The following is a 24250-nucleotide window of genomic DNA, read 5'->3' as shown; positions in this document are numbered from 1 at the left end:
CATTCGTGGAGATCACCCAAGCTCTGTTTTCTCATTCATCGAAAAATAGCAAGCGCACAAAATATCCGTCTGTTTCTAAACTCGGCTTGAAGCAAACACACCACCGTATGCTTCTGTGTTATTCCAATCATTTTCACAACATGCACATTGGACACAGTCCAAGTCCTGCTTCCGTAGCTGGAGGTTGTCTGGCGTACCTCCTGGATGTTGCTGAGGGACAAGGTGAAGTCCTGGGCCATTTCTGACGGCGACGGAGGAACGTCTGAGGCAACCAGGCTGGGACAGGAAACGGCATTCTGTGGAGAGATGGGATGTTCAGGGCAGGAAGTGACATATAGGAGTTAAAGAAAACAATGGCTTCCCCTGCACACATCCGCAAACCCAAAATACCTGTCCTGTTTATCTGGAAGGAGGAGGAAACGAGAGGGTAAAGTCTCGCTCTGACAACAACAATAGCTTCAAATAGAGACGATATGGGATTAGAAAAACAGACCCAGAACAGGAAAGCCCACCTCCTCATCTCTTTATGAGCCACATTACAAAGACCTCATCGAGCTTTGCTCATGCTTTAAAAAAAAAAAAAATGTTACGAACTAAAAGCCGTAGGCCTCTTGTGCTTGTTTGTTTTTTGTAAACGTGAAACGGGATTTATTGCATTTGCTTAGAAAAATGCAGCGATTACTTTACTGCTTCACTTGTTTAAACAAAAGGAGCCCTTTCTCTTTGTCAGGGGGTGGTCTTGTGATATAAAGCGGATCATTAAACAGTCAATAAAACACTAGAAACAAGACCACTTGACCAGCAGCTGACCAGAGGACTGTGGGTCACATCCTCACCCCTCTAACTGGGACCAGTACGCTGGGAGGACGCCTCCTCACGCAGAGGTCCTGGAGATCTGGCTCGGCAATAACAAAAAAAAAACCAAAGGGGAGGGGAATAATATGATGGCTGACTTAATCTTAAAAGTTGTCAGGAACACGCCGGGGAGCTTTAATTGGTTTCAGTGAGGCTACTGTAGTTTGGGATAATTTTCCCAGTTTCATGGCCTTTTCTTCGTGCGCTCGTGCCAAACAATTTGATTTGCTTGCATTTCAGAGTAGTTTACACCCTCGTGGGGCTTCGTGTTGCCAAACACACACATCTACATAACCCCTTTGTACAGTCACCTACTTAACATGAGGTGACTGTTTGTACACATACAATGTGTAAACCCGAAGCTGAAAATGTAAGTGTAGATTTATCTCTTCTCCGGCAACAAGTACAAGGCATTTAGTAATAATTCCCTCTAAAAATAGAGACACAATGAATCTACTCTTCCACATGCTGGGATATCAAACCAAACTGCCAAAAAAGAGGAACTTTAGAGGAGCTTTAAAATGGCACTTCACCCCTGTAAGGAGTCTGTTAAACCAGAACCTCTGGAGGTTTTATGGCGGATTTCAACATACTGTGGTTGGGACACTTGTAACCTCAAACTGAATTACCACATGGTTGCTGTTGCTCAACCCGTCTGGACCCCAGAACATTACAGCACACAGGGAGTTGTTGGACTGCAGAGTCTGGATTATGTTGGACTAGTGGGATCTGAATATTATGAGACCCCTGCAGGCGGTTTGTGGATTAAAGAGAGAAGAAGGAGGATTGCTCACCTCGAGCAGGTTGGGCTTTGACTCGTTTTTACTGGAGACACAGAGGTGGTTGTCGGGGTCCCAGTAGCACTTCCACCTGGTGCTCAGGCAGCTCACACATCTGTCAGAGACGGACACACATACAATGGAAATAGTTGAGAAACAAGGATCAGTCCCCCCCCCGTATCTCCGTCTGACCTGTTCCCATGCTGTAAATACAGTCTTTTCAAAAAAGTTGAATATGTGGCCTCATTTTGAGAGGCTGAACTGTTTGAGGCATCAGAGTTTAGCGCGAATAAAAGGGAAGTAATGATTAGTCACAGCAGCAGACACATTCATTCCACAGTTGCAACACAGCGAGTCAGGAGGTCGGACTGGACCAAAGCTGCTGAGATGAAAAAAGAAAAGCACTTCTCTACAAACACTCGGTGTGTGTGAGTGCTGCCTCCTGTAATTCTATCACAGCGAGCACCGTTTTGAGTTTTACACCAGCTAAGTGAGGACATATTAGCGGGTAGGTCCATCAGCAGCTTGTAAACTCGATTTGTTCAACAATAAAAAGGTTAAATTCATGCCCCCTTCAGAAGCTGTTATTTGGAGTGACTTGTGGCGAGCAATAAAGCTGCAGATGTCGAATAATCCTTAGATCCTCTTCAGGTTAAATTATAAAATATTCTAGATTTTATTCTAGGATTGTCAACAAATCCCATGAAAAGACTAAATCAACATTTAAAAGAAGAAAAAACACATTATTATTCTTACAAATAAAAAGTTGAACATACATGCAATAATAGGCTACGCACCCTTGCACCAGTCAAGACAATATTTTGGGGTTGGAGGGTGGGGGGGGGTTCGCTGCTACAGCCTTACTTTGTGTTTCCTGAGCTGCCACCACCTCAATGTCAATCTCTAAAGGGCAAAGGGTTATAGTTCTGGGGTTCCTGTGTAGCCGGCGGATAACGGGGCCAAGACTTCCTTTTCTGTGCGCTGCTCATTGTTTACAGACCGATCAGCGAGATGGAGCTGAGGGACGACGAGTACGGCCAGATTGTTTCACATATATCCAGTTCATGAGCCGATTTTAAACCAATAAAAAGCTAAACCATCACCAGACGATAGCCAGTGGGTTCCCAGATTGCATTTCAGCCAATGTGTTCCGCCTTAGCCTTTGCATAAAGGCGTCTGTGCTGAACTCACTGTTGCAAAACTCTCCGAAATGCCGGCGGGCGTACAAACAAAATGTAGAGTGAAGAATAAAAACGAGTGTAACAAGCAAAACGCCAACCAACATCAACAATAGAGGAGGAATTGTAATTACCTGTAAACTCATATCATATTCATGGACTACTTTATTGACTTCATACAAGCCCGGTAAAGGAACAAGTTGAGTATCAAAAGCATTAAAGTGAAACAAAAGGTTGACTTTCCCGTAAACAGTTTGATTTGGCTGGTAAAATATTTGCTCAAATGTTGATTTTTTTTTTTAGACCTTCAGTTTCTAAAATGATAAAATCCTCCGACATGTTGATAGTGCTCTTATCAGTGAACTACTTTAGACTGCACTGCACAGGCCGAGATTACGTCATTTTCTGACACACGCACCTCGGGCAGGCGAGTGTAAACTTGAGTTTCGGGCCTTTAGGTTGCACTTTTTTTTACGTTTTTTTGTACGTGGACCACAAACATCTGAGTGATAAACTACCTAAACTGGAACACCTCCGCTCTACAGTATGCGAGTGTGTGTCACTGCATTGCCTCCGGGAGGAGACAGATGTCCCACACTAGGAGTGATAGCGCCTCCAGTGATAGCAGCACTCTGAGGAGGTCTCTAGACTGGGATGGGGGAGTGGGGGGGGTGAGGGGGGGGTAGACTGGGATAGGTGTAAAGGGATGTAGAGACGTAATCGAAACATGTGTGTGTTCTGATTAGAAGCAGACGGCCCCCTCTAGGCTCTTATCGGCTGCAGCTTTTCTGTTTTCCCTGACTCCCTTTCTGTCCTATTAAAACACTTATACACTACCACACACACACCTTCACACACACACACACACACACACACACACACACACACACACATTGTTCACTCTCTCTCTCTATCTCTATCTGTGCTTGACCCAACACTGACAGTAAATACCCAGTAACGCTGCCCACCCCGACGCATAATGACCACACACACACACACACACACACACACACACACACACACACACACACACACGCACTAAATACACAGTCGGGCTCACACTCTCAGGGCCTCTCAGTGGACACAGCGGTTAAACATACATCCTCAATCACGTCTCTGTCAAAGAGGAAAAAACGTCCAGAAGAAAAGAGCAGTTTTCAGGGAGAGACGGAGACAGGGCAGCAAACGGACAGAGACAGACGAGGGGAGAAAGAAAGGAGGAGGGCCCAAAACTTGGGACATGAAAAGCAAATATAACAGAGAAAAAGTGAGTGTGTGTTTGTGTGTGTGTGTGTGTGTGTGTGTGTGTGTGAGAGAGAGACACATAAAGAGAGTGAGAGAAGCTGTGTGAGAGGGCAGGTTAGGTGGTTGTCCTACTGGGCTGCTTGGGGAGACTGGAATGCTATCGTCTGGTTGTCATTAACACTCTGCCTAGTGACCACTTTCAATGGGTCATGGGAGAACTGACTACACACTCTCTCCCACACACACACACACACACACACACACACACACACACACGCACACACAAAACAGTCACAGAGAAAAACATGCAAACTGATTTAACACACAAATTGTCGTATCCTGAATTAAGACGCCTTAAAAATGGAATTTGTAACATTCTCAAACTTCAACAACAATAAAAATAAATGAAGAAGAGGAGGGTGAGATGTTTAGACACGCTGACGCGAGTTTTTGTTACAATTTTGAAGTTCTCAATGACATCACTGTGACATCATCAGGGTTATCTTCTGACCCTGCCCTCGAAACTTCAAGAAGACATTGTACAGCTGTGTTCCCGGCCTGAGGAGTCAAATTACCGTCATGTGTAAAATGTTCCATTTAATTGTGAAATGAGTTGATTTGCCAATAATTCATGAAACTTGGGAGACCTGAAACGATGAGTTACTTTGATCGACTACTTTGATGATCAATTCATAAAGCTCCAGCTGCTCAATAGTGAGGATTTGCTTCTTTATCTCATGTGTTAACAAATGTTTGTTCAGACAAAACAAGGAAAGACGTCAGCTTGGACTGACTAGTTTAGTTTTCACCCTTCTCTGACATTTGATAGACCAAGCGGCTAATTATCATTAATTATTATCATTCGAGAAAATAACTGATAGATTATTCAATAACGACGGCGATGACATCGTCTCACCTCGTTGTTTATGCTGAAAACGTGTAATTAAAGCAGCACAGGATGTCAGTTTGCAGTAACCTCCTTGTACAGCGCTTCCTATGTGATGTTGATGGTTTGCACGGACTCTCGCAGATTATTGAACCCAAAAACGTTTTCAGCTTTAACATGAAGAAACAATGATGGCACCAAACAGGAGAGACTCTCTACATTGTGGTTTAATTGCGGAGAAGTGGCTCATAACACTCTCTTTAGGGATTATTAAAAAAAACAGCTTGAAGTGATTAAAATCAGACAGAGTATAGCAGCTCCGCAGTTTGCAGCCCAATGCTCATCCTGTGAGAACGGCACTTTGCTCATTATCACCTTCAACAAACCGCCGTCTAATTTCACACTCCTGAACCTCGCCGAGCACCGAGGCCGTGCGCACATATTGGGTGCAGTCTTGCACGCGTGTACCTTCAACTGCTGCTGTGTTCACACCTCCAGACTGTTTTCATAAAGTGAACAAAAGGGACACACCCAAACGAATTCAATCGCAGGGAATCAGTCGAACACTCACACACACACACACGCACACTAATGCCCCTCTGAGCCTCAGATCTGCCCATCAGATAAAGTGGATCCTCTGACATGGTCCAACATGCAAGAGGAAGCCAGCTGGATTGCCTCAAGATATGAGAGAACCCTCTTTTGTGACCAGGCCATACAAGTCACAGTCCTTTACAAAAACAAACATCAACATGGGCCAGCCAGACATACATATCCAATTTCCTTTGGCTTAACGTTTACAGCGTATTAATCCCACATTTGATCCTGCGCTGAGAAACCTTGAGTAAGCCAAATACACAATGAGCGCCGCAAGAGGACGTGTCGGCAATATTTACCCACTGAGGCGCCCTAAATAGAAAGCAGAGGAAAAAAAAAAAACAGGAAGAGAGGCGGAGAGTTAGGGACAAGCCTTCGCTGTGCTCAATCTACAATGCCGAGACTCGAGCGGACATCTGAGTGAGGCCATAGCTTGGCTATAACCGTAGTTTATTGGTATTTAGGTTTCATTTAGGGAGGTTTGTTTTCAGGGATCACCTGCAAAATCAAGATGCCAGTGGATGAAGATCTAAGCAGTGTTAAAGCGATAACAGCAAAAATGTTCCGAAAGTTTCCTAGCACCAGAGTCACTTCAGAAAACCTCTAATTTTACTGCAGCAGGCGTCCGACAGTCTGCTATGTTCGGTTCTGGTTCTGTTTATCTTTGCCGTAAAGTTGGGCATTTTCACACGAGGGTCTATGGAGACCATTAGAGTCCATTTGGAGTCAGCCTCAAGCGGCCATTTGAGGAGCTGCAGATTTTGGCACTTCCATGTTGGCTTCGTTTCTCAGCGACGGAGGTTTTGCCGCTTGGACAGCAATGCTTTTACTCGCCAAGAGCCTCACACACCCTGAATAAATAAAAAAAATGTGACAATGAGTGTGCGACTCACGACGTCTTGGGGTGTATCGCTCCGGTCCTCTCGCAGTCGTAGATGATGAAGCTCCCAGATACCACAGATGTGCCATTCACTTTTATCGCCACAGAAACGGTCAGATGATCTGCAGAAACAAAGGCATGTAAACAACACGGCATGCGTTGAGCATTTGGAGATGGTATCACTGTCATAACACAAACAGCGAGGCATCGACTTTGAAAGACAAAAGGGGGAAATTGCATTTATTCTAGTACAGCACACACAAAGACGAAGCCACATAACTGTACTCGTTATGTGAGCAGAGATAAGCGCGGCAGCATCGGCCAAATGGATGTTCTCAGGCTCACCTGTGCCGGGGAGGATTGGTTGGTAGTTTTCTCGAGGGAGCAGGGGACAGGTCTGGATCTGAGCGGGTCCGTAATCCAGGTGCACCGTGGCAGCTGTAGAAACACCCGGACCATATTCACACTCCACCCGGGAGCCGACCAGATCGGGAACACTGCCATTTATCAGGATGCCGACATCCTACGACAAAAAAAACAGAAACACGAGAGCATACATATGAATTACTGCTCATCTTAACAGAAATCAATTACTGACTGAAGTCCACATTCCCACGCACACTGAAATCCAGGGTATGTACAGTTAGTCTTTGGTGGAGGGCAAATGGCGCTGGCATTACTTCAAGTTGCTAGAAGGAGCACAGGCAGAGAGATGGAGAAACTAATGTGCAATGAAGAAACAGATGGCGCGGTGCTACATTCACATCTAAATATGGCTATATGTGGTGAAGTATGACAGACGTATAATGAGAAAGATAACACCTCGCTGACATGACTGATTTTCAGCTAAATGATTTCAATGTGAGAAAAATGGAGGGAGGAGAAGGAGGGACAGAGATCGTGGAAGCAGGGAGGAAGAGAAAGATGACATGTTCCAGCGGCTCAGCAGATACGAGCCGGAGCGGCCGGCAACATGCGCTAAACATGTCTTAAATAAAATCGGCCCTATTGTTCGGCGGAAGAGATCATTTCCTGCCGAAGTCCCCGACTTCCTGCCTGCTGCTTCCTGTTTGGAGAGACAACCTTGAGCCGCGCTTCCTGCGGATCGGGCAGCTGGTAGATCTATTGCAGCCCAAAGCCAAACTGACCTACATAACAAGCAAACACCCACACTTAATGAACCAATTAATGACCTGTCGTCTCTCAGCCTCGTCTAATTATGAGCTGTAATTAAAGGTCAAATTGATTCCGAGTGTCAAAATTCGGTGAGCTAATTATCATAGTGTTGTTATGCTTCTGGGAACACAGTTTACATGCCATGAAGGTGTGATGCAGGGACTCGTTCTGCCAAAATATTTGCAAGGTTTGATTAAAATCAAATCCATTCAACACAAGATACAGGTGAAGGGTGAAGAGATCTCCGTGGAGCTCAGGGCTTTTGTGTTTGTCTGAAGGTTTAACTTGTATTTCTTCATTTGGCACAACAGAAACGTAGCAGCAGATGTAAATATCGCAGCCCATCAGGCCGATCAATGTATTGTCGTGTTTAAATCATTAGTCAGAGACACAACATCAGCTGTTGTTTAAAACAGTTAAAGTAGAATTCAAAGTCAATGGTTTTTGTGGTTTGGCTGAAAATGTAAAGTCAACACAGAAACTAACATTACGCCAACACAACAATTGCTCTAAAATGAACACACTAATCTGCCATGCTAATGCTAAACTAAAGTTTTATTAAAGTATTGCAGTGATTTTAGTTTGTGTTGCTATTTACTTTGGGACCGTATGAAAATAGGCTGAATCTTATATTTGATTTTATTTGGCTTATTTATACTTCTGTAGGTCGCTACGATTGTAATAAATGTAATACTAATTCTAGCAACCTGTCACGTCGCAGTTTACTGAAATGTCATCACTTATTAATCTTTAAATTATCTTTTTATTTCTTTTGAATTAGACATTTGTGTAAAATTGTCATAATAAGCACATGAGTTATGGCTAAAAAGAGAGTCACGGTGGACGTTTGAGACAAATCTGAAGAAATGCCTTCCAGGCGTTCCTGAGAAGTCACATTCACAAGAACCAGACGGACGGACGGACGACACCAAAAACATAATGGCTCTGGCCACAGCTGTCGCCAACACGGAGGCATAATGAAGAGCTGCTAAATAAAGTTTGGCTGCTGAAGGGCTTCGAACGCCGCAATATTCTCACCCCAGCCTGAATTACAACAAGAAGCCTAAAAGTAAATGGCATCTTAATCAAGACGATGTTATAGCCCGATAGTGGATGAGATCAGATGTCTCATAGTAATTAAATAATAATAAAGTAACACGATGCCAAGACACGTGGCCGGAGCCAAAGAGTACACAGTTATATATAAATACAAAGGTGAATACCACTGGTAGGTTAGAGTTTGCTGACGAGCAGAAGAGATGGATGAAGCTGTGACTCTCGCTCTATTGAGCGGTGAGCGCTCTCACGGTACAGCCGAGGTGGTGACATTAACAATCGTTACACGCTGCCACTGCGGCTGACTGAGAGGAATGGGGACGGACACCTCGCAATTTTGGCTGCGCCACTCCAAATTCAAAATAATGAAAATAATCACATCAGATTATATTACAGCCTCTACGAGGTTGAGGTTTCTGAATGTCACAAGCTAATTACACGACGGCTGAAACGAATAACCGGACACAGTTATCTTACGATATTACTGTGTGATAATAATCAGCTATTTTCTTTTTTCCTAAGTCTGTTAAATTTGATTGCGTGTTAGAAAAGGTAGAATAGGTTTGTTATTGATTTCCTGAACTGTGAAAGTCATCGTCCAGTCTGCTCCCTGAGAGCGCTGCTGTTAGTTTAATATGTTTAAGAGAGACATTTTATTTCTTGGCTGCACAATATAAATGAATTTGCATAATAGTACTGAGGTAATGTTTCGACATAGCATCATCAGATACGGGAAAACTCAACTTCCATTTACAAAATTTCTATAAATATTTTTGAATTCTGGCACATGTGGACGTTGAGAAACGCAACATCTTTGCTTCAGCCCCTTTATTCAAAATAGCAAAACTTCCTATGAATTAGATCTGATGGTGTTGCACCAGATTAGAGGGCTGAATATCCGTCAGAATTAAAACAATTTGGCCAATGTGAAAACCTTTAACCTGGTGTGTATGTTAAGTTACTATTAAACATATCCACATATGTTTTAATAATCAATTAATCGATTTGAGTAATTCAAGTCAAGTCAAAATCCTCTGTTTCCAGCTTTAACAAATTTAATATTTTCTGGTTTCTTTACTTCTCTGAGTTTGAGGACGTCCTCTTGGACTTTTGGAAACACTGATCAAACACCAATCGAATAATCAGATTAATCGCCGATGACAGTACTCGTCAGTTGCAGCTTTATTGGTGTTTTGGAGCAACGGCTGGAGGCTCGGAGATAACTTTCCTGCCGAGCCACACAGAGCTCCGGCACATTTCAAAACACAAAGTTAATCACTGTCAGTAAACGGTTAAAGAGAAGGAAACAGCTGTGTATGGCATGCGCTCTCCTGCTGTGCCACCGGTAAGCTCCGGATTTACACACACACACACACACACACACCTGGCTTGCTGTTTTACGACCAAAGTGATTCACGTAAACTAAGTTCTCATTGTCGTGTGACAGTTTAAACAACTGTGAAAGAACAACTGATTAGAAGTGCGTGTTCAGATCAGTTGTACGCTGCAGGAAACACGCCTGCAGAACTGATCGTATTAGTAACGCTCCCAACTGTAAACAGCCACAGTCACACGTTTCATCGGCAGCGTTAGATGTTCAACATGCATCACGTTATATTCTGACTTCGTGCGTCACATTTAACTTTACCAAAACCAGCGCGAGAGCAGTGTGAGTGAAGAAACACACATTGTTACAAAAACCCCGGAAATGAGTGAGCATTTTTGTTCCCTTTTCTTTTAATGGGTTTTTGGTTAGATGCCTGTAATAAGGTCTGTGAGAAATTGTAATGTGTTGTACTACAATATAAATTACATCAGTAAATACCCTTCTTGTGAGTTTTGAAGCTTATATGTGAATTTAAAAAATGGTGGTCGCTAGCAAGTGGCTAATCCCTCCCGGGGGTTTGCCTACAAAAATACATCATCCCAGCAGCACCGTCTTTAAAAATGTTATTATTTATAGCCACTTTAACATTCACAGTAAAGTCAACTTTATCAAAAACGTGCACACACTGTGAGGAGGAGGTTGGTGGTGAAGGGAGCTGCTGCAGTAAAACAGTGTTCTTGGCGTGACTTCATCAGCTGAGTCATAATAATAGCGCGTATAATAATAATAATGGTGAGAGGTGTCAGGTTATAACGGTGGTCGTGAGACGTCGGGTTTCATCCGCTTTAAATACGCTGCCCCCATTACAAGCATACCCTGAGCAACAGTGGACATAGGTGTGATGGACAACAATAACGCAGCGGGAGATTTTACCTTGATGTCTGCAGCGATGCTGATCTCCGGGGGCGTCAGGGTCATGGAGGGACACTGCTGGGGACCCTCACCCATGCTGATCCAGGAGCGGGCCAGCAGCCCCTGAGCACACGCCTTCTGGATGGTGCATCTGGACGACAAAGTGATAAGACGATCACATTCATCATGTCATATCGATGTGCAGATTTGATTAGAGCACACAGAGACAGGGATATTTGGAGATTGTACTGAATACGTCATGGAAACTTAAATCCAGAAACTCAATTTTCCATGTTGGAAAAAAACTGAGCGGCAAACGTTGGCTCAACATTCGAGGGTTGGATTTCCCATCATCATGTCAAATATCAGAATGAATATCTCATATTTATATATATATACATATATATAAAGTAATTGTTTGTCAATGCCACAGCTGGTAATCGAGTCATTGGACTACCAGACTGAGCTTTAGGGTCAACGTTTAATCCTTTGTGAGGAGAAAACAAAAACTTCTGCGTTTTCATTTCATCCCGGGACTTGACGAATTCTCACCGCTGGGTTTCACGGTCCGCTTCCCACAGATTTATGAGGTGCTCCGGTCTCCTAATGTCACATTCAGACCTCGGCTGTCAGTCGGTTCGGCTAAACACGAGAGACTACTTGACTCTAGGTCACGCACATTTCTATGGCAACCCGTCCTGCAGGACCAGGGGCCAGTCACCAATAGCTGAACAGAAAGAAACCACTGCTGATTCTTAATGCGTGTGGACCAACAGTGTGTTTCTGTGTGGACGTGCACAGAGAATACAGTGTGTTTGCGCCAATCTGTGAGTATAATGAATGTCGAGGACAGAAGAATTGTAAGAGGGCATTCAACAAGCAAGGTGGCCTCGTACCCTCTGCTTCACTAATGAACTTCACCGGCCGTTGGCACAGAGCTCAGTTCATCCGCAGAGCAGACTGGAAGGACAAAGTGACCTCAGAGTACGGAGACACCAAACAGGCCCCCATGTAGCAGCGTCCTAACAAGCCACATAATGAGTTTGGCACATCCCACTTCCCTCTCACACTTCTATAGTTGTTTTAAAATAAAGCGTGCGTCTGTGTGCCCCGCGTGCCTCCCAAGTGTGAGTATTTGCGTCCGGAAAGCCAGCGTCCAGATTCTCAGTCCCGTCGGCACTGAGGGACTGAGAAGGGGCCATGAGGGCCCGCTGCTGAACTAAAAATAGAGCCGAGTGCCTCTGCAAGCCTCACAAAAGTCCCCAAGACACAATCAAACTCCGGACACACTCTCAGCAGTCTAATACACTTGAAACATGTTTAGCTATTGATCTAGTTTTCATTTAGAAAGTTGTTCTTTGAGTACGACTGGGGTATTGCTGCTGTCAGCGAGAGTACCAAAATGATGCTTTTTCTTTTTTTTACCTCTACATTTTGTACAGACATTCATGGTCCCCAGAGGATGAATTCTTGCTCGTGTTCTTCTTGACGTTTCATCCAGCACCATCATCGGGTAAAGATGTCAAACTTCTCAAACGTGCGCTTTGCCCCCATTAAATATTTGATGTTAACTTTCAGTATTTTTTGGTGCTCGATGCTACAGACACACTTTGGTTTGCACTCAAAAAGGATTGAGGTTCAACATCGCAGTCCTATCGTTGAGATTACAACCATTCGTGACATGAATTATGTCACTTGTTTGGAGATTTATTTACATTTCATTTTGAAATCACGGCGTAAAACACAACTTCCTCTTGGGTTACAATGAGGCCAAAGTGCCCTGCTTGTTTTCCATCTCGAAGAATATATTTAGATTATCAAGTAAACTCCAGATTTTATCTTTAAGTACTGAATACATCATAGATGCCACTTGGTATAAACGGAAGCAGGCGTCCAGGAAAAGACATGCAGTCTCAGATGAACATCAACAAACGCTGCGTGATTTGAAACGACTGGCTGGCAAAATCACATCACGATGTCTCCGTCTTTCTCTATTGTATCTATTTTTTCTCCCTTAAATGCATTCATGACTTGCCCGCTTATTTACAAAACTCTTTGATCAAGTGCAGCAGTGAGGAGAAGTACATTCAAAGCACTTCTCTCTTCCCTAAAAGGCAACAACTATACACATAGAGTACACACACACACACACACACACACACACACACACACACACACACACACACACACACACACACACACACACACACACACACACACACACACACACACACACACACACACACACACACACACACACACACACTACTCAACTGCCTCACAACAGCATGCTGACTTTTCAAACAGCTCCTTAAAATAAACAGAGTCAACATATGCAGCTAGAATATGACCTGAGAAAACTCACCACCTTCTAAGTGTCTGTTCGACAGATAAGGTGGGAAACCAGCGAGACTGTTAAACAGCCGCAGAACATACAAGCTCCTAACTGCACACACACACACAAACACACACACAAACACACGCGTGCACACACTCACAAATTCAGTGTGAGATAAGCGTGATCATTTGTGAATAGCAAAGACTGCACATGACGCATAATTTGATTCAAATAAAGATATTTAAGTGCTTTCTTGTGACATGTGGCAGATTAAACCGGCTCCGGCGTTGGAGAGTGATCAAGGACTGAGCGTTATCTCTGGCGGAGGGACTATCTCGCTCTGTTCTTCAGACAACAATGCCGACTCCAACGAGCGAACAGACAAGCTCTACATGCAGACGTGCTGAGGGACGTCAGAGCCATGAATAAAATGAAAACCGGGACCCACGGAGACGGTTGTAACTTCACAGATTGCGAGATAGATCCCCAGTGGTCCTTCCTTCAACCCCCCCCCCCCCCCCCCCCCCCCTCCCATTTTACTCTAGTTGTATCAGACAGCAAGGTGATGGAGGAGTCCGTCCACCCCCACACTTCAACCCCCTGATCCCTCGGGCTCTGAGGCCACAGCGCCAGCTCAGCGGCTGGCATGACTGGCCAAACAGTGCATCAAACACACACACACACACACACACACACGTATGACATCAGCTCCCTGGCCTCTGAGAGCCAGACAGCGACACACACTCGCACTGACACTTACACACAGGCTTACACACTTTGACATTTCCTTGTCAAAAGAACCAGTGTGCTCTCTCCCTCCCACCGCCATCATCACAATCAACGCTCCTTTGTAGAGGGATAGAGAGGAGGACAAGGGCACTGGGGGAGGAGGAGAGGAGGACTAGGGAGACAGAGAGGGAGGTTGAGAGTGGGATAACTAAATTCTCAAAGCTACTGGAAAATACGAAAGCGAGGAAAGGAGGAGGAGGAGGGAGGGGGGGGGGGGAGCTGAGGGCAAAGAGAGAGAGAATCACGAGGGTAAGAAATATAAAAATGCAGTGAAGCGAGAAAAGGACTGGGATAAAGAGACGACACATAGTTAAATAAGGAGAGGAGACAAGGAGATGACAGCGAGACAGTCTGACCACACACACACACACACACACACACACACACACACACACACACACAAACACACAACTCTCATCCGTTCCACTCTTCCAGCTCTGAATGGCCCCTGGCGATGCCAGAGCCTCCAGAGCTGCAGCACAACTCCTCACAAAATGCACTATCTCGCCTGATCTGCTTTAATCACCAAGCAACCAAGCAATTCACACACGCACATGCAGACAACAACAACACACACACACACACACACACACACGCACAAACAAACAAACAAACATAGCTGGACGCCACACGTTGTAGCCAGAGAGCCGGCCCTGAGAGAGAGCCACATTAATCACAGTGCGCTCTCTCGCTCGCTCACACTTCAGCCAAGTCACTCCTCGCTGGGCGCTCCCAGCCTGTCAATCCCTCCCTAAACTACCACGGAGCCACGGGGACCGCTCAGAACAATGATGTGACTCGCCCGGACCGAGGCCTAATGAAAAGCAAATCAATTGTGCTTGATCCAATAGCAGCTTTTTTAAAGCCTCAAAACACGCTCCCTCACTGCCGGGGCTCATTCAGCCGAGCGACATTTTGAAATTGAGAATGAGGGGTGATGAAAACCGGCAAACCAGCGTTGGTGGGTTTTTTCATTAATCGATTAAAATGCTAAAAAGTATAAAAAACGAAAAGCTCAAATCGTTTTATTGTGCCACTCAATCTGCTTCAGAATGAGCAGTAACTCATGTCGACCGCTCACCTGAACAGCTGCAGCGTGATAACTGCTTAAATACAGACAGAAGAGATTTCCACCATTTCTGAAACACTTTTTTTTTTAAAAAGGATGTGGCATGTGCGTGACACCGGAGCGTATGATAATTTGGTTGAATTATACGTCTTACTGGCAGCAGAGGAGAGAGGCTGAGAGTCGTAGCGGGGCATTTTTAACTGGATGGATGGAGAACAAACAGACGGAGAAACAACAGAACAAACTGTGTGTGCGTGTGTTTCTCACCGATTCTCCAGAGTGCACCAGCCACAGTGGGCGTCGCCTGCTCCCAAACAGTCGCCGCAGCTCCTCCACTGGTCACAGTCTGCCACCTTCACCCTCAGCATCTACGCACCACAAGCACAACATTTTAAACACACTGTATTTTAGACAAAAGATTCGTGCAGGCCTTTAACAAAGAACTAGTGCTGAAACAATTGACAGAAAACAACAATTCTGATAATCAAATCGTCATTTCACAAGAAGAAAATGTGGTTCCAGCTTCCTACGTTTGAGCATTTTGCTGCTTTTCTCTGTTTTGTAACTCAAATATGTTTGGGTTGCGGACTGGTTGGGTCACCTTGGGCTGCGGGAGAACTACTTAAAGGTGCATTTGCGCCGTACAGATCTGCTGGAGGTGCAGCCACATCCTGTCATGAAGCCTGACGTATTGGTTTTGGAAGATGCGACACCGAAACCTATTGAAGGTTTGAACACATCTTTCGCCGCAAAATATGCGAGTGCTCAGCTAAATTGAGGTGAGGAGGATTCGCTGGATGTGAAATGAGGTCCGATCGTTGCTATCATTCTCCGCGCCGACGTGAATAAATCAGAGACAGAGGTGAGGAGAATCAATAGACGTCCTGAGAGCGGGCCACATTCTTACATGGTGAGACGTCATGAGGTAAAGGAAGTTGCTGTCGTTGGGGTCGAAGGTCATGATGTGGTGGACCGCCTCGCTGGCGGGCAGCTTCAGTGTCCACTGATTGGCCACGGTCATGTTCGGCAAGAGGGTCAGCTGTGAAGGAGACATCAGAGCAGAGGACACAGGTTGGAACAGATGCAGAATGTTGCAGTAAATATTTTCCTCAAGGTTAATTCAACCGGGAAAAGTTAACAGAGCGACATTTTCCCTCACAAAGAGAACTCCTCAAATATTTGAGAATTGCTCGATATAACCGCAGCAGTTTTTCTGTTGATCGAGCAACTCAGTTCAGATTCAGGGCCAGGTGTTTCTTTCTCGGAAGAGGCAGTTTTTTTTTTTTTTTATTCACTTCCTTCACCTACTTTTGGCAGCGGATTCATGCCAGCAATCCACATCATGATCACTCTTCTGACTCTGAGGCAACTGCTACCGAGCAATAAGCTGTTTTAGGAAGATAAACATTCTTTTGTATGAAAACTTTAGGTCTGAACCTGACTGAGACACACAAGTCAGCACTTATAGATTAATGTATTTACATGCAATAGCTGGCAGATTCTGTTAATTGTACTCTTCTTAATCACAAATGCTCCTATGTTCTATTTCAAAATATTTTCCAAGCCTCACATATATAGTATTTTAGGAGGTCCTTTGTTCGAGCTGTGTGCCTAATCTCGTTTTTGCCGAGTAGTGATTTATCTACGCGCTGCCCTTCCTGCAGCTCTAGATAATAAAGCGAGTGACATGTTCTCACGTACGCACACAGATATGCACACACACAAACACACACACACACACACACACACACACACACACACACACACACACACACACAGAGCTGTGTAGCAAAAACAAACTGTGCCGAGTGAGACTTCCTGTCACGCAGACAGTGAAAGCTCCCTTCAATGGAGACATCCTGAGGAACTGGCAAACTGACCAGCATCTGGTGACAAGCACGGGGTCCGTCACTTCTCCATCCGCTGAGCACACAAACACACACACACACACACACACACAAACAAACAAACACACACAAACAAAACTATCACCACCCACTGAGACGCTGCTGGTTAATGTTAAACCAGAGCAGAAAGAAGCTTAGCAAACCATTGGCTTAACCTGCGATGAGGAGCATTATCTCAACCTCCAAATATCACTGTCGTTTTTATAACACCAGCTACCCATCTACACACACACACACACACACACACACACACACACTTCTGCCGTGGAGATAGCAAAACAGCTGTGCTATGTCTTCACCCCACACCCGAGAGACTGCAAACACATATGCTGAGTGACACAGTGAGGAGCTGGTAAACAGCAGCCCACACACCTGGACAGGGAGCAGAATAGAAGCAGAGAGGAGGAGGAGGAGGAGGAGGAGGAAGAGGAAGAGGAAGAGGAAGAGGAAGAGGAGGAGGAGGAGTGAGGAGTGCTCTGTGGCCCAGTGCGCCACCAGGTCAACCAACAAAACACCTGCTGTCGTGGCAGGTCGCTCTGACTCCATTCTCTGTCTATCTGCCTGGAGATGAAAGGCCCCATTCAACTAAGGGGTGCTCAGCTGCTGTGCGCTCATTCTCAATGTACGCGTGTGTGCGTGTGTGTGTGTGTGTGTGTGTGTACCTGGGTGTAAAGGAGAGAGAATAAAGAGATGGGAGGACAAGAGGGAGAAAGAGATGAAGTCTGTTTGTTTGCAAAAATGAATCAAAGGGCCCTTTTATATTTGAGACGGAGCCCGAGAGGAGACAACGAAGCGACGAACTGAGAAGTGGAGGGGTGGATCGACTGCAGGAGTAAAAATGAGTGAGATAATAGGCGGTCACTGCGAGGGGCAGAAAAATAGGAGTCAGCTGTAATGGGGGAGGGAGAGACTTCATTAAGAAATGCATGTAATTACAAATTACTTCACTGAGGGCCCTCTCAAAGACAGTAAAAGAGGCCTAACTTAATCTCAACCACTGTTCCCCTGTGTTTAGCCTGAGCCAAACTCACAGTCAGAATCACATTACACACACTAACAGCACCATTAACCTCTGAAACAGCTCTATCCTCAGGGCTGACACACACACAGAGGCACAGACAGACGCTACCACACACACACACACGCGCGCGTAGACACACACGCGTACACACACACACACAAACAATAAAAGAAACATAAAGCTAAAAAGCACAGAGTATGTTGTTGCCCAAGGTCACACGAAATACCATGCGTCCTATATATCGAGGTTGACACACACACACAGACACACACTGTGAGAGAACACACATATAGCACATAATCACAGGGTATGCGTTCATCTCTGAGTAAACACATGAAATCACTAAACCACTCACACTGGCCTACAGACAAAGTCAAACACCTAAAAACACAGTCAAGCCTGCAATCAAGCAAACAGACACACACAAACACACAGTCGCTCACGCCAGTGTTATCTGATATAAACCATACAGAATCTAACTGTATGCTAAGCTGGGGCTAAAACAGCGGCTTCATCTGGGGAGGAAGCGAGGAGCTCTTTAAGACCACCCCTCCAGCTCAGTGGTTTTAATGTAAAAGGTACCAGCCTAATTCAAAACAATAGGTGCAGATAGCTTTTGGAGTAAGTTCATGTTGTTTTTTTTCCACAGACAAGCTGAGAAGCAGCTTGTGGTCGCTCGCAGGCAGGCTGCTTCTCAGCTCAGCTCGGCGAGGGGTGACCAGGAATGTTGTTGAGACAGAATTAAGGAATGCCCTTAATTGAACGGGATAAGTTTTTTCCCAAGCCGGAACCTCTGCAGATGTTGGAGGAAGCAGACCAACACACGGAGTCATACTTCGTCAGCCGCTCTTGTTAAACGGCTTTCTGGTGATCTCTCAGACAATAACCAGGTCTGAGGACCGTTAGAGCACATGATTAGGACTACTTAATGGGCCGTGATGGGTCATGGATGAGTGGGGCTGGGTGGATGACGGGGCTGAGAACCTACGAGATGAAAGCAGACATTCCTCATACACCTATGTTTGGTTTATTGAAAGACTCAGCAGCCACATTAGAGCAGCACAACTTTCACAGTTTCCAAGCTTAAGGGCTAGTTCACATTAAAAAAATATGAACTTCTTTTAGTGGTGACCATCTGCTGCAGCTGTGTTTAGACCTGAGGTAGCGTTAGTTTGGAAATGTTTCATTCTTCGCTCGACCACGAAAGAAGTACTTGTAGACTCGAGTCGCATGACTGGAACTGGAGTCAGACTCTAGTCACACATTTGGTGACTTTAGACTCGATTTAACGAAATAAAAAAAGACTTGCAACTCGACTTGGACTTTAACACCATGCTTGTGACTTAACTTGAAAATATTTGATACCTTCCCCTTCCCTTATTCAAAATGTGTGCAGCAAATAAGGACATTTCATAAGGACTCCCTAGATCGACTTGGTTTGAACCGATCCCACAGTATCGAGTTAGCAATAGAGAACCATTAAGAAACTAATGTTACATTACTGAGCGAAAGCTGGGAAACATATCAAAGATTTTGTTCACAAACAAAAACTATTTAACATGGTCAACAAAAAAAGAATTGCAGTATGCAAAAAGTGTGACTTCTTTAAGACTCAAAATTTTAAGTTTAGGACATGGGACTTCGTCCGTCTTGACCTGGGTATTGACTAGGAATTGGCTCTTCTTGACTTGGGACTTGACTCAGAACTTTGCTTCTCTTAACTTGGGACTTGAATCAGGACTCGGCTGTCTTGACTTGGGACTTGACTTGGAACTCGCCTGTCTTGACTTGGAAGTTGCCTCTCTTGACTTGGAAGTTGCCTGTCTTGACTTGAGACTTGACTTGGAAGTTGCCTCTCTTGACTTGGGACTTGAATCAGAACTTGCCTGTCTTGACTTGAATCTTGACTTGGGACTTGATTTGGAACTTTGCTCGTCTTAACTCGGGACTTGAATCTTGACTTGGAACTTTGCTCGTCTTAACTTGGGACTTGAATCGAGACTTGCCTGTGTTGACTTGGGACTTGACGTGTGTGTGTGTGTGTGTGTGTGTGTGTGTGTATGTGTGTGTGCTGCTGGTCATTCTCATGTGTCTCACCTTACGAAGTCGTCCATTACTGGTTCCCAGAAAAACCACAGTGTGGTTGTGTACATTGTCCACAGACACTGAACTGAGACCCGTGTATTCAACCAGAGGAAGGGCCCTCAGGGACCTCCGCAGGGCCAGAGGGTGCTGTAGGTGGGCCGCACCGCAGTCCAGCTGCTCGGGCTGCAACTACAACACAGAAGAATGAGATGAGAGTGAGATCAATGCTCATTAGCTCGCATATGGAAGCACACACACAGATTAGAGAACGGCAGAGAACAGAGCACAGAAAGGGCGCCGCATGATGAAAGCAAAGTGGAAAACAAGAGCTGATAGTTATCACAACGGTGCCGCTCATTCCTCCAAATCACTTTTTAGACATCTCAGAATACTTGAAAGGGGCTTACAAGGGTCTTCAACACTCATAAGACTCTGCTTTTGTCAAATCCTCAGCAGGCAATGATAAAACATTAGTGCCATGCTTCGATGAGCACCAGGATCTGTTGGGAATTCTCTGAATATTTCAGAGCGTGCAAAAAGGCAAAGGCAAAGAAAAAAAAAAAGAAAAAGAATTAAGCAGAGTGGATATTTGTAGAGTCGTTTCCCACGGGCCCTTCTGCTCACGGCCTTGTGTCTCTTATCATAAATTGTGTCTGGCTTTCCCTCAGTGCTGGCCTTCAGACTGTCGACTACAAACAAAAAAAGATCACATTTCAGCGGCCGTGGCAACATAAATGTGAAACTTAAGAAAGACTTGCTTTGTTCTGTGTGTGGTTGTTACTGTAGTACTCGCTGAGTTTGCACATTTGTCGTATTTTTGAGCTGTTTTTGATCTCATATCTGAACTCTAAGCTCTCCCAGTACTTTTTGACTGTTTCTTATATTATCTTATTTGTAATTCATGTTTATGTTGGTGAAGCCAAAGATAATTTCACACAATCACGCTGTTTCTAAATGACTAACTTGACAAATATTACAGCAAGAGAAAAAAAAAAAAGTAATCCCCTCTACAACCACTTTGAACTGAGCTGTTCTGTCTATTTCAAGACGGCCTGTGGGCCAATTGAGATAGTATTCAGAAAAACTGGTCATGGGAGAAGTGGCCCCGGGGCCACAGCCTACAAGGCAGTGCCAGTGTGGAGGGCAACTTCCTGACCTGACAGCACAGTGGTCACACGGCACAGCCTCCTTTGACCTCAGCTACGTCTGTCAGAACAACCACAATGGAAAAAGCTGGAATTTGACGGCATTCCTGTGACACGGTGCAAAGCGTCAGACGCCGCTCAGTGTAAAGGGAAAGTTTCCTTCAGGGCAAATGTTCTGTTTTGTATGCGAGTGGAAAGCATAAAAACAAGATAACATTCAGCCATGTGTTTACTACAAAGCCGCCCTTTTATTCACTGATATTGAGCTAAAATTGTGGTTCGGTTATAGTTACCAGCACACACTCCGTGAAAAAAGAAAAAGAGAGACATGTCTGAGGTTTAACTGGAAAACAAAGAAGTCTTTTGGCCCTTTGCTCTTTTCATATTTGATAAGACAGGGAGCTGCTGGATGCGAGGGTGGTTTCACCCTTCCCATAACCCCCACTGCAGCTCGGGAGCATCTCTCCAGCTATCGTGACCTCTACCCGTGACACGGGAGATCCTCTCTCCAAGTCATGAGCCTCGGGCCGAAGGAGGATAGCTGGAAACTGGCAGAGATTCAGCAGTCATGAGTGTGTTTATGTTGAACCCTGTCGATCAGAACTCATGTAAGGATCCCCATAAAGAAGAAGAAGGACTGTTGCAGGTTTATCATGGTTAATAATTACACTCAAGCTCCAATCTTCATCCTCTCCAGGCTTTGTCCGATGAGGATATGTCCATTTTCAATCCAAAAACGTTTACAAAATAATGTATAAAATCAAATCAAATCCTAAATCAAATTGTAACATAACAAAAAGTGCAAAAAAACTGTTGGTGAGATTAATAAAGTGTCACTTATTCTGCATCATCAAGATACTGACAGACTCAAGCAGAGACAAATTGCCCCAATTAGTCGATTACTTAATTGTTTCTGTCAAATTAGACTTGTATGTCCAATGTCACTTAATAAAATTAACATTTTTGCATAACACAACCACGTGAAATCAAATGAAACTAAACTACACTTATTTCAAATGTAATAGTTCTGTGATAAAAAGAGATCTGTGAGCGCTTACCACCAGGTTTCCCTTCTGGATGCAGGCCGCCCCGGAGCCCTGGATGACGCTGTCCAGCACCTGGACGTCGCTGCTGGGAGAGTTGGAGCAGCTCCGGCGGCCTTGTCGGATCTCCTCGTCGATGTCTCCAAACTTGAACGCGCACAGGGCGGACTTTCTGTCCGCCTTGGTGAACACTCCGAACAGGTACGGCTCCGAGCTCCGCCCGTCGTCCGCGTGGATCTCCGCGGGGTAAACGGACAGCAGCCGGTTGTAAATGTTCCCGTTAAATCCACACTGCAGCGGCATCTGGATGTAGGACTCCGTGAGCTTCCTGCTCTCCGGACCGCTGGGCTTTCGGGGGTTCTCAGTATCCAGACAGATCCGGGCGAGGATGCTGTTGGGCTGGCTCTCCTTGTGGCCCATTTTCGCGTCGTTATTGAAGGCGATGTAGGAATAAGTCTTCTGCATGAACGCGTGGACGAAGTTCAGCTTGTTTTTGGTCTTAACGTCTTGTTTAATCTTGAATACGTTGTCCTCCGAAGGGTTAATGTCATAGGTGAAAAGTCGGGATAGATCCTTGATGTTCAAGGAGCGGATGGCGATCTCCGGCGTGTTTTCAAAGCGCAGGTCCTCCTTGCTGTGGTTCTTGGGGAAAAACTGGGTACCGGCCCCTGTGTAAGTGGCCCCGACGAGGAGCCGGGTGTTCCCCCCGTGGCTCCTGAAGATGAGCCCCACCGTGGACGCGTTCGGGTGATTGGCAGCGATGTTGAGCATGCTGGGGAAAACCGTCTTCTCGCCCTTGTGCGGGAACTCCACCGCTATCTCCGAAATATTCTCCATCTTTCGGAGCTCGCAGAAGCCCTGATACACGGACCCGCACACCACAACGACCCCTTGCTCCCGGTCCAGCTCCAGGAGCTTGTTGTGGTTGTCCGTGAGGGATTTGGGATGCTCGCACGGAGCCTGGGGAAGCTGCGGCGCGTGGCACAACAGGTTGTCCTCCACCGGGCCGGTCCTCTTCTCCACCTCGACGCTCAAGGTCCCGTTCAGCTGGTAGACGGTGTTGACGGTGGCCAGGTAGACCTTCCTGGACACCGGGTCCACCGCAAAGTTATTGGTCTGATTTGGAGATGCGAACGCCTGTTGGACGTGCAGCGCGCTGGCACTCCGGCGCGTCTCCAAAGCCAGGGCGCCGAGGAGCAGAGCAGCTATCGCTATCGAAGGAGGCATTTTTCCTTCTGACCGGCTTCCGCGTGTTCTGTGCCGAGGGGTGCATTGAGCAAAGACAAAATTGTGTTGTTTGTTCCTACTGCGACAATCCGAGAGGAAAGGCTGTTTCCTGCTCAACGCCTGGACCCAGAATGACGCGATAAGCGAGTCGTGCTTCCTTTTCAGGCTGCCTCCCCTGTCCCTCTCTTCCCTCCGCGCAGCTCAGCAGCCTCTCTCCCAAAACGCACAAGAGCCACAATATACCTCGTTGAGATATATATATATATATATATATTTATATATATATATATTAAATGGTTTAAACAATAGAGATATAGAGTTATTTGCTGATTGGTTGATGCGCAATTCCTGGACATTGTCATGCCTTCACAGAGGTGATCAAACTTGTTGGAATGAGGTTTTTTTTTGTCCGGCTTATTACAAAATGTATTCACGAATAAATCATGAATAAAGTACATATTTGGGTAAAATTTGGACTTAGTTTTGGGAACAATTCTTAACGCCACCTCCATTTATAATTGTACAATTATTAAATGTATCTCACTTATTCGAGCTAATTTGACCTGAATGACACTTTTTTTTTTCATTCTGATCCAACTACAAGATAAAATATGGGTCTAATATTTACAAAATGTTAAATATGGACGTGTGTGTGTGGTATAATGTGAGCGCATCCTATGAAGTCGTAATGACCATGCAGCCCGCTGTTTCCTTCAAGATGGGCCACTTGATGAA

At 45.2% G+C, this 24250-nt stretch overlaps 1 protein-coding gene across 2 annotated transcripts in view; it reads right to left on the bottom strand.

Annotated features, from left to right (window-relative positions):
- The window catches only part of plxnd1 (plexin D1), a gene marked incomplete at its 5' end in the record, with an annotated part of 62520 nt that extends 39005 nt beyond the window's left edge, over window positions 1–23515 (bottom strand). For both annotated transcript variants that reach the window (XM_079180469.1, XM_079180470.1), the window contains 9 exons: window positions 198–296; window positions 1650–1749; window positions 6434–6542; window positions 6766–6943; window positions 10913–11042; window positions 15355–15455; window positions 15995–16126; window positions 20113–20289; window positions 22304–23515. In XM_079180469.1, coding sequence (XP_079036595.1) covers window positions 198–296; window positions 1650–1749; window positions 6434–6542; window positions 6766–6943; window positions 10913–11042; window positions 15355–15455; window positions 15995–16126; window positions 20113–20289; window positions 22304–23515 — 2238 coding nt within the window. The remainder of the gene's footprint in view (window positions 1–197; window positions 297–1649; window positions 1750–6433; window positions 6543–6765; window positions 6944–10912; window positions 11043–15354; window positions 15456–15994; window positions 16127–20112; window positions 20290–22303) is intronic.
- Window positions 23516–24250: the final 735 nt, after the last annotated feature.

This window comes from Pholis gunnellus (genome assembly GCF_910591455.1).
Source record: "Pholis gunnellus genome assembly, chromosome: 2".
Classification (NCBI taxonomy): domain Eukaryota; kingdom Metazoa; phylum Chordata; class Actinopteri; order Perciformes; family Pholidae; genus Pholis; species Pholis gunnellus.
Note: the sequence above shows the minus strand (reverse complement) of the source record. Positions and strands in the feature narration are given on the sequence as shown.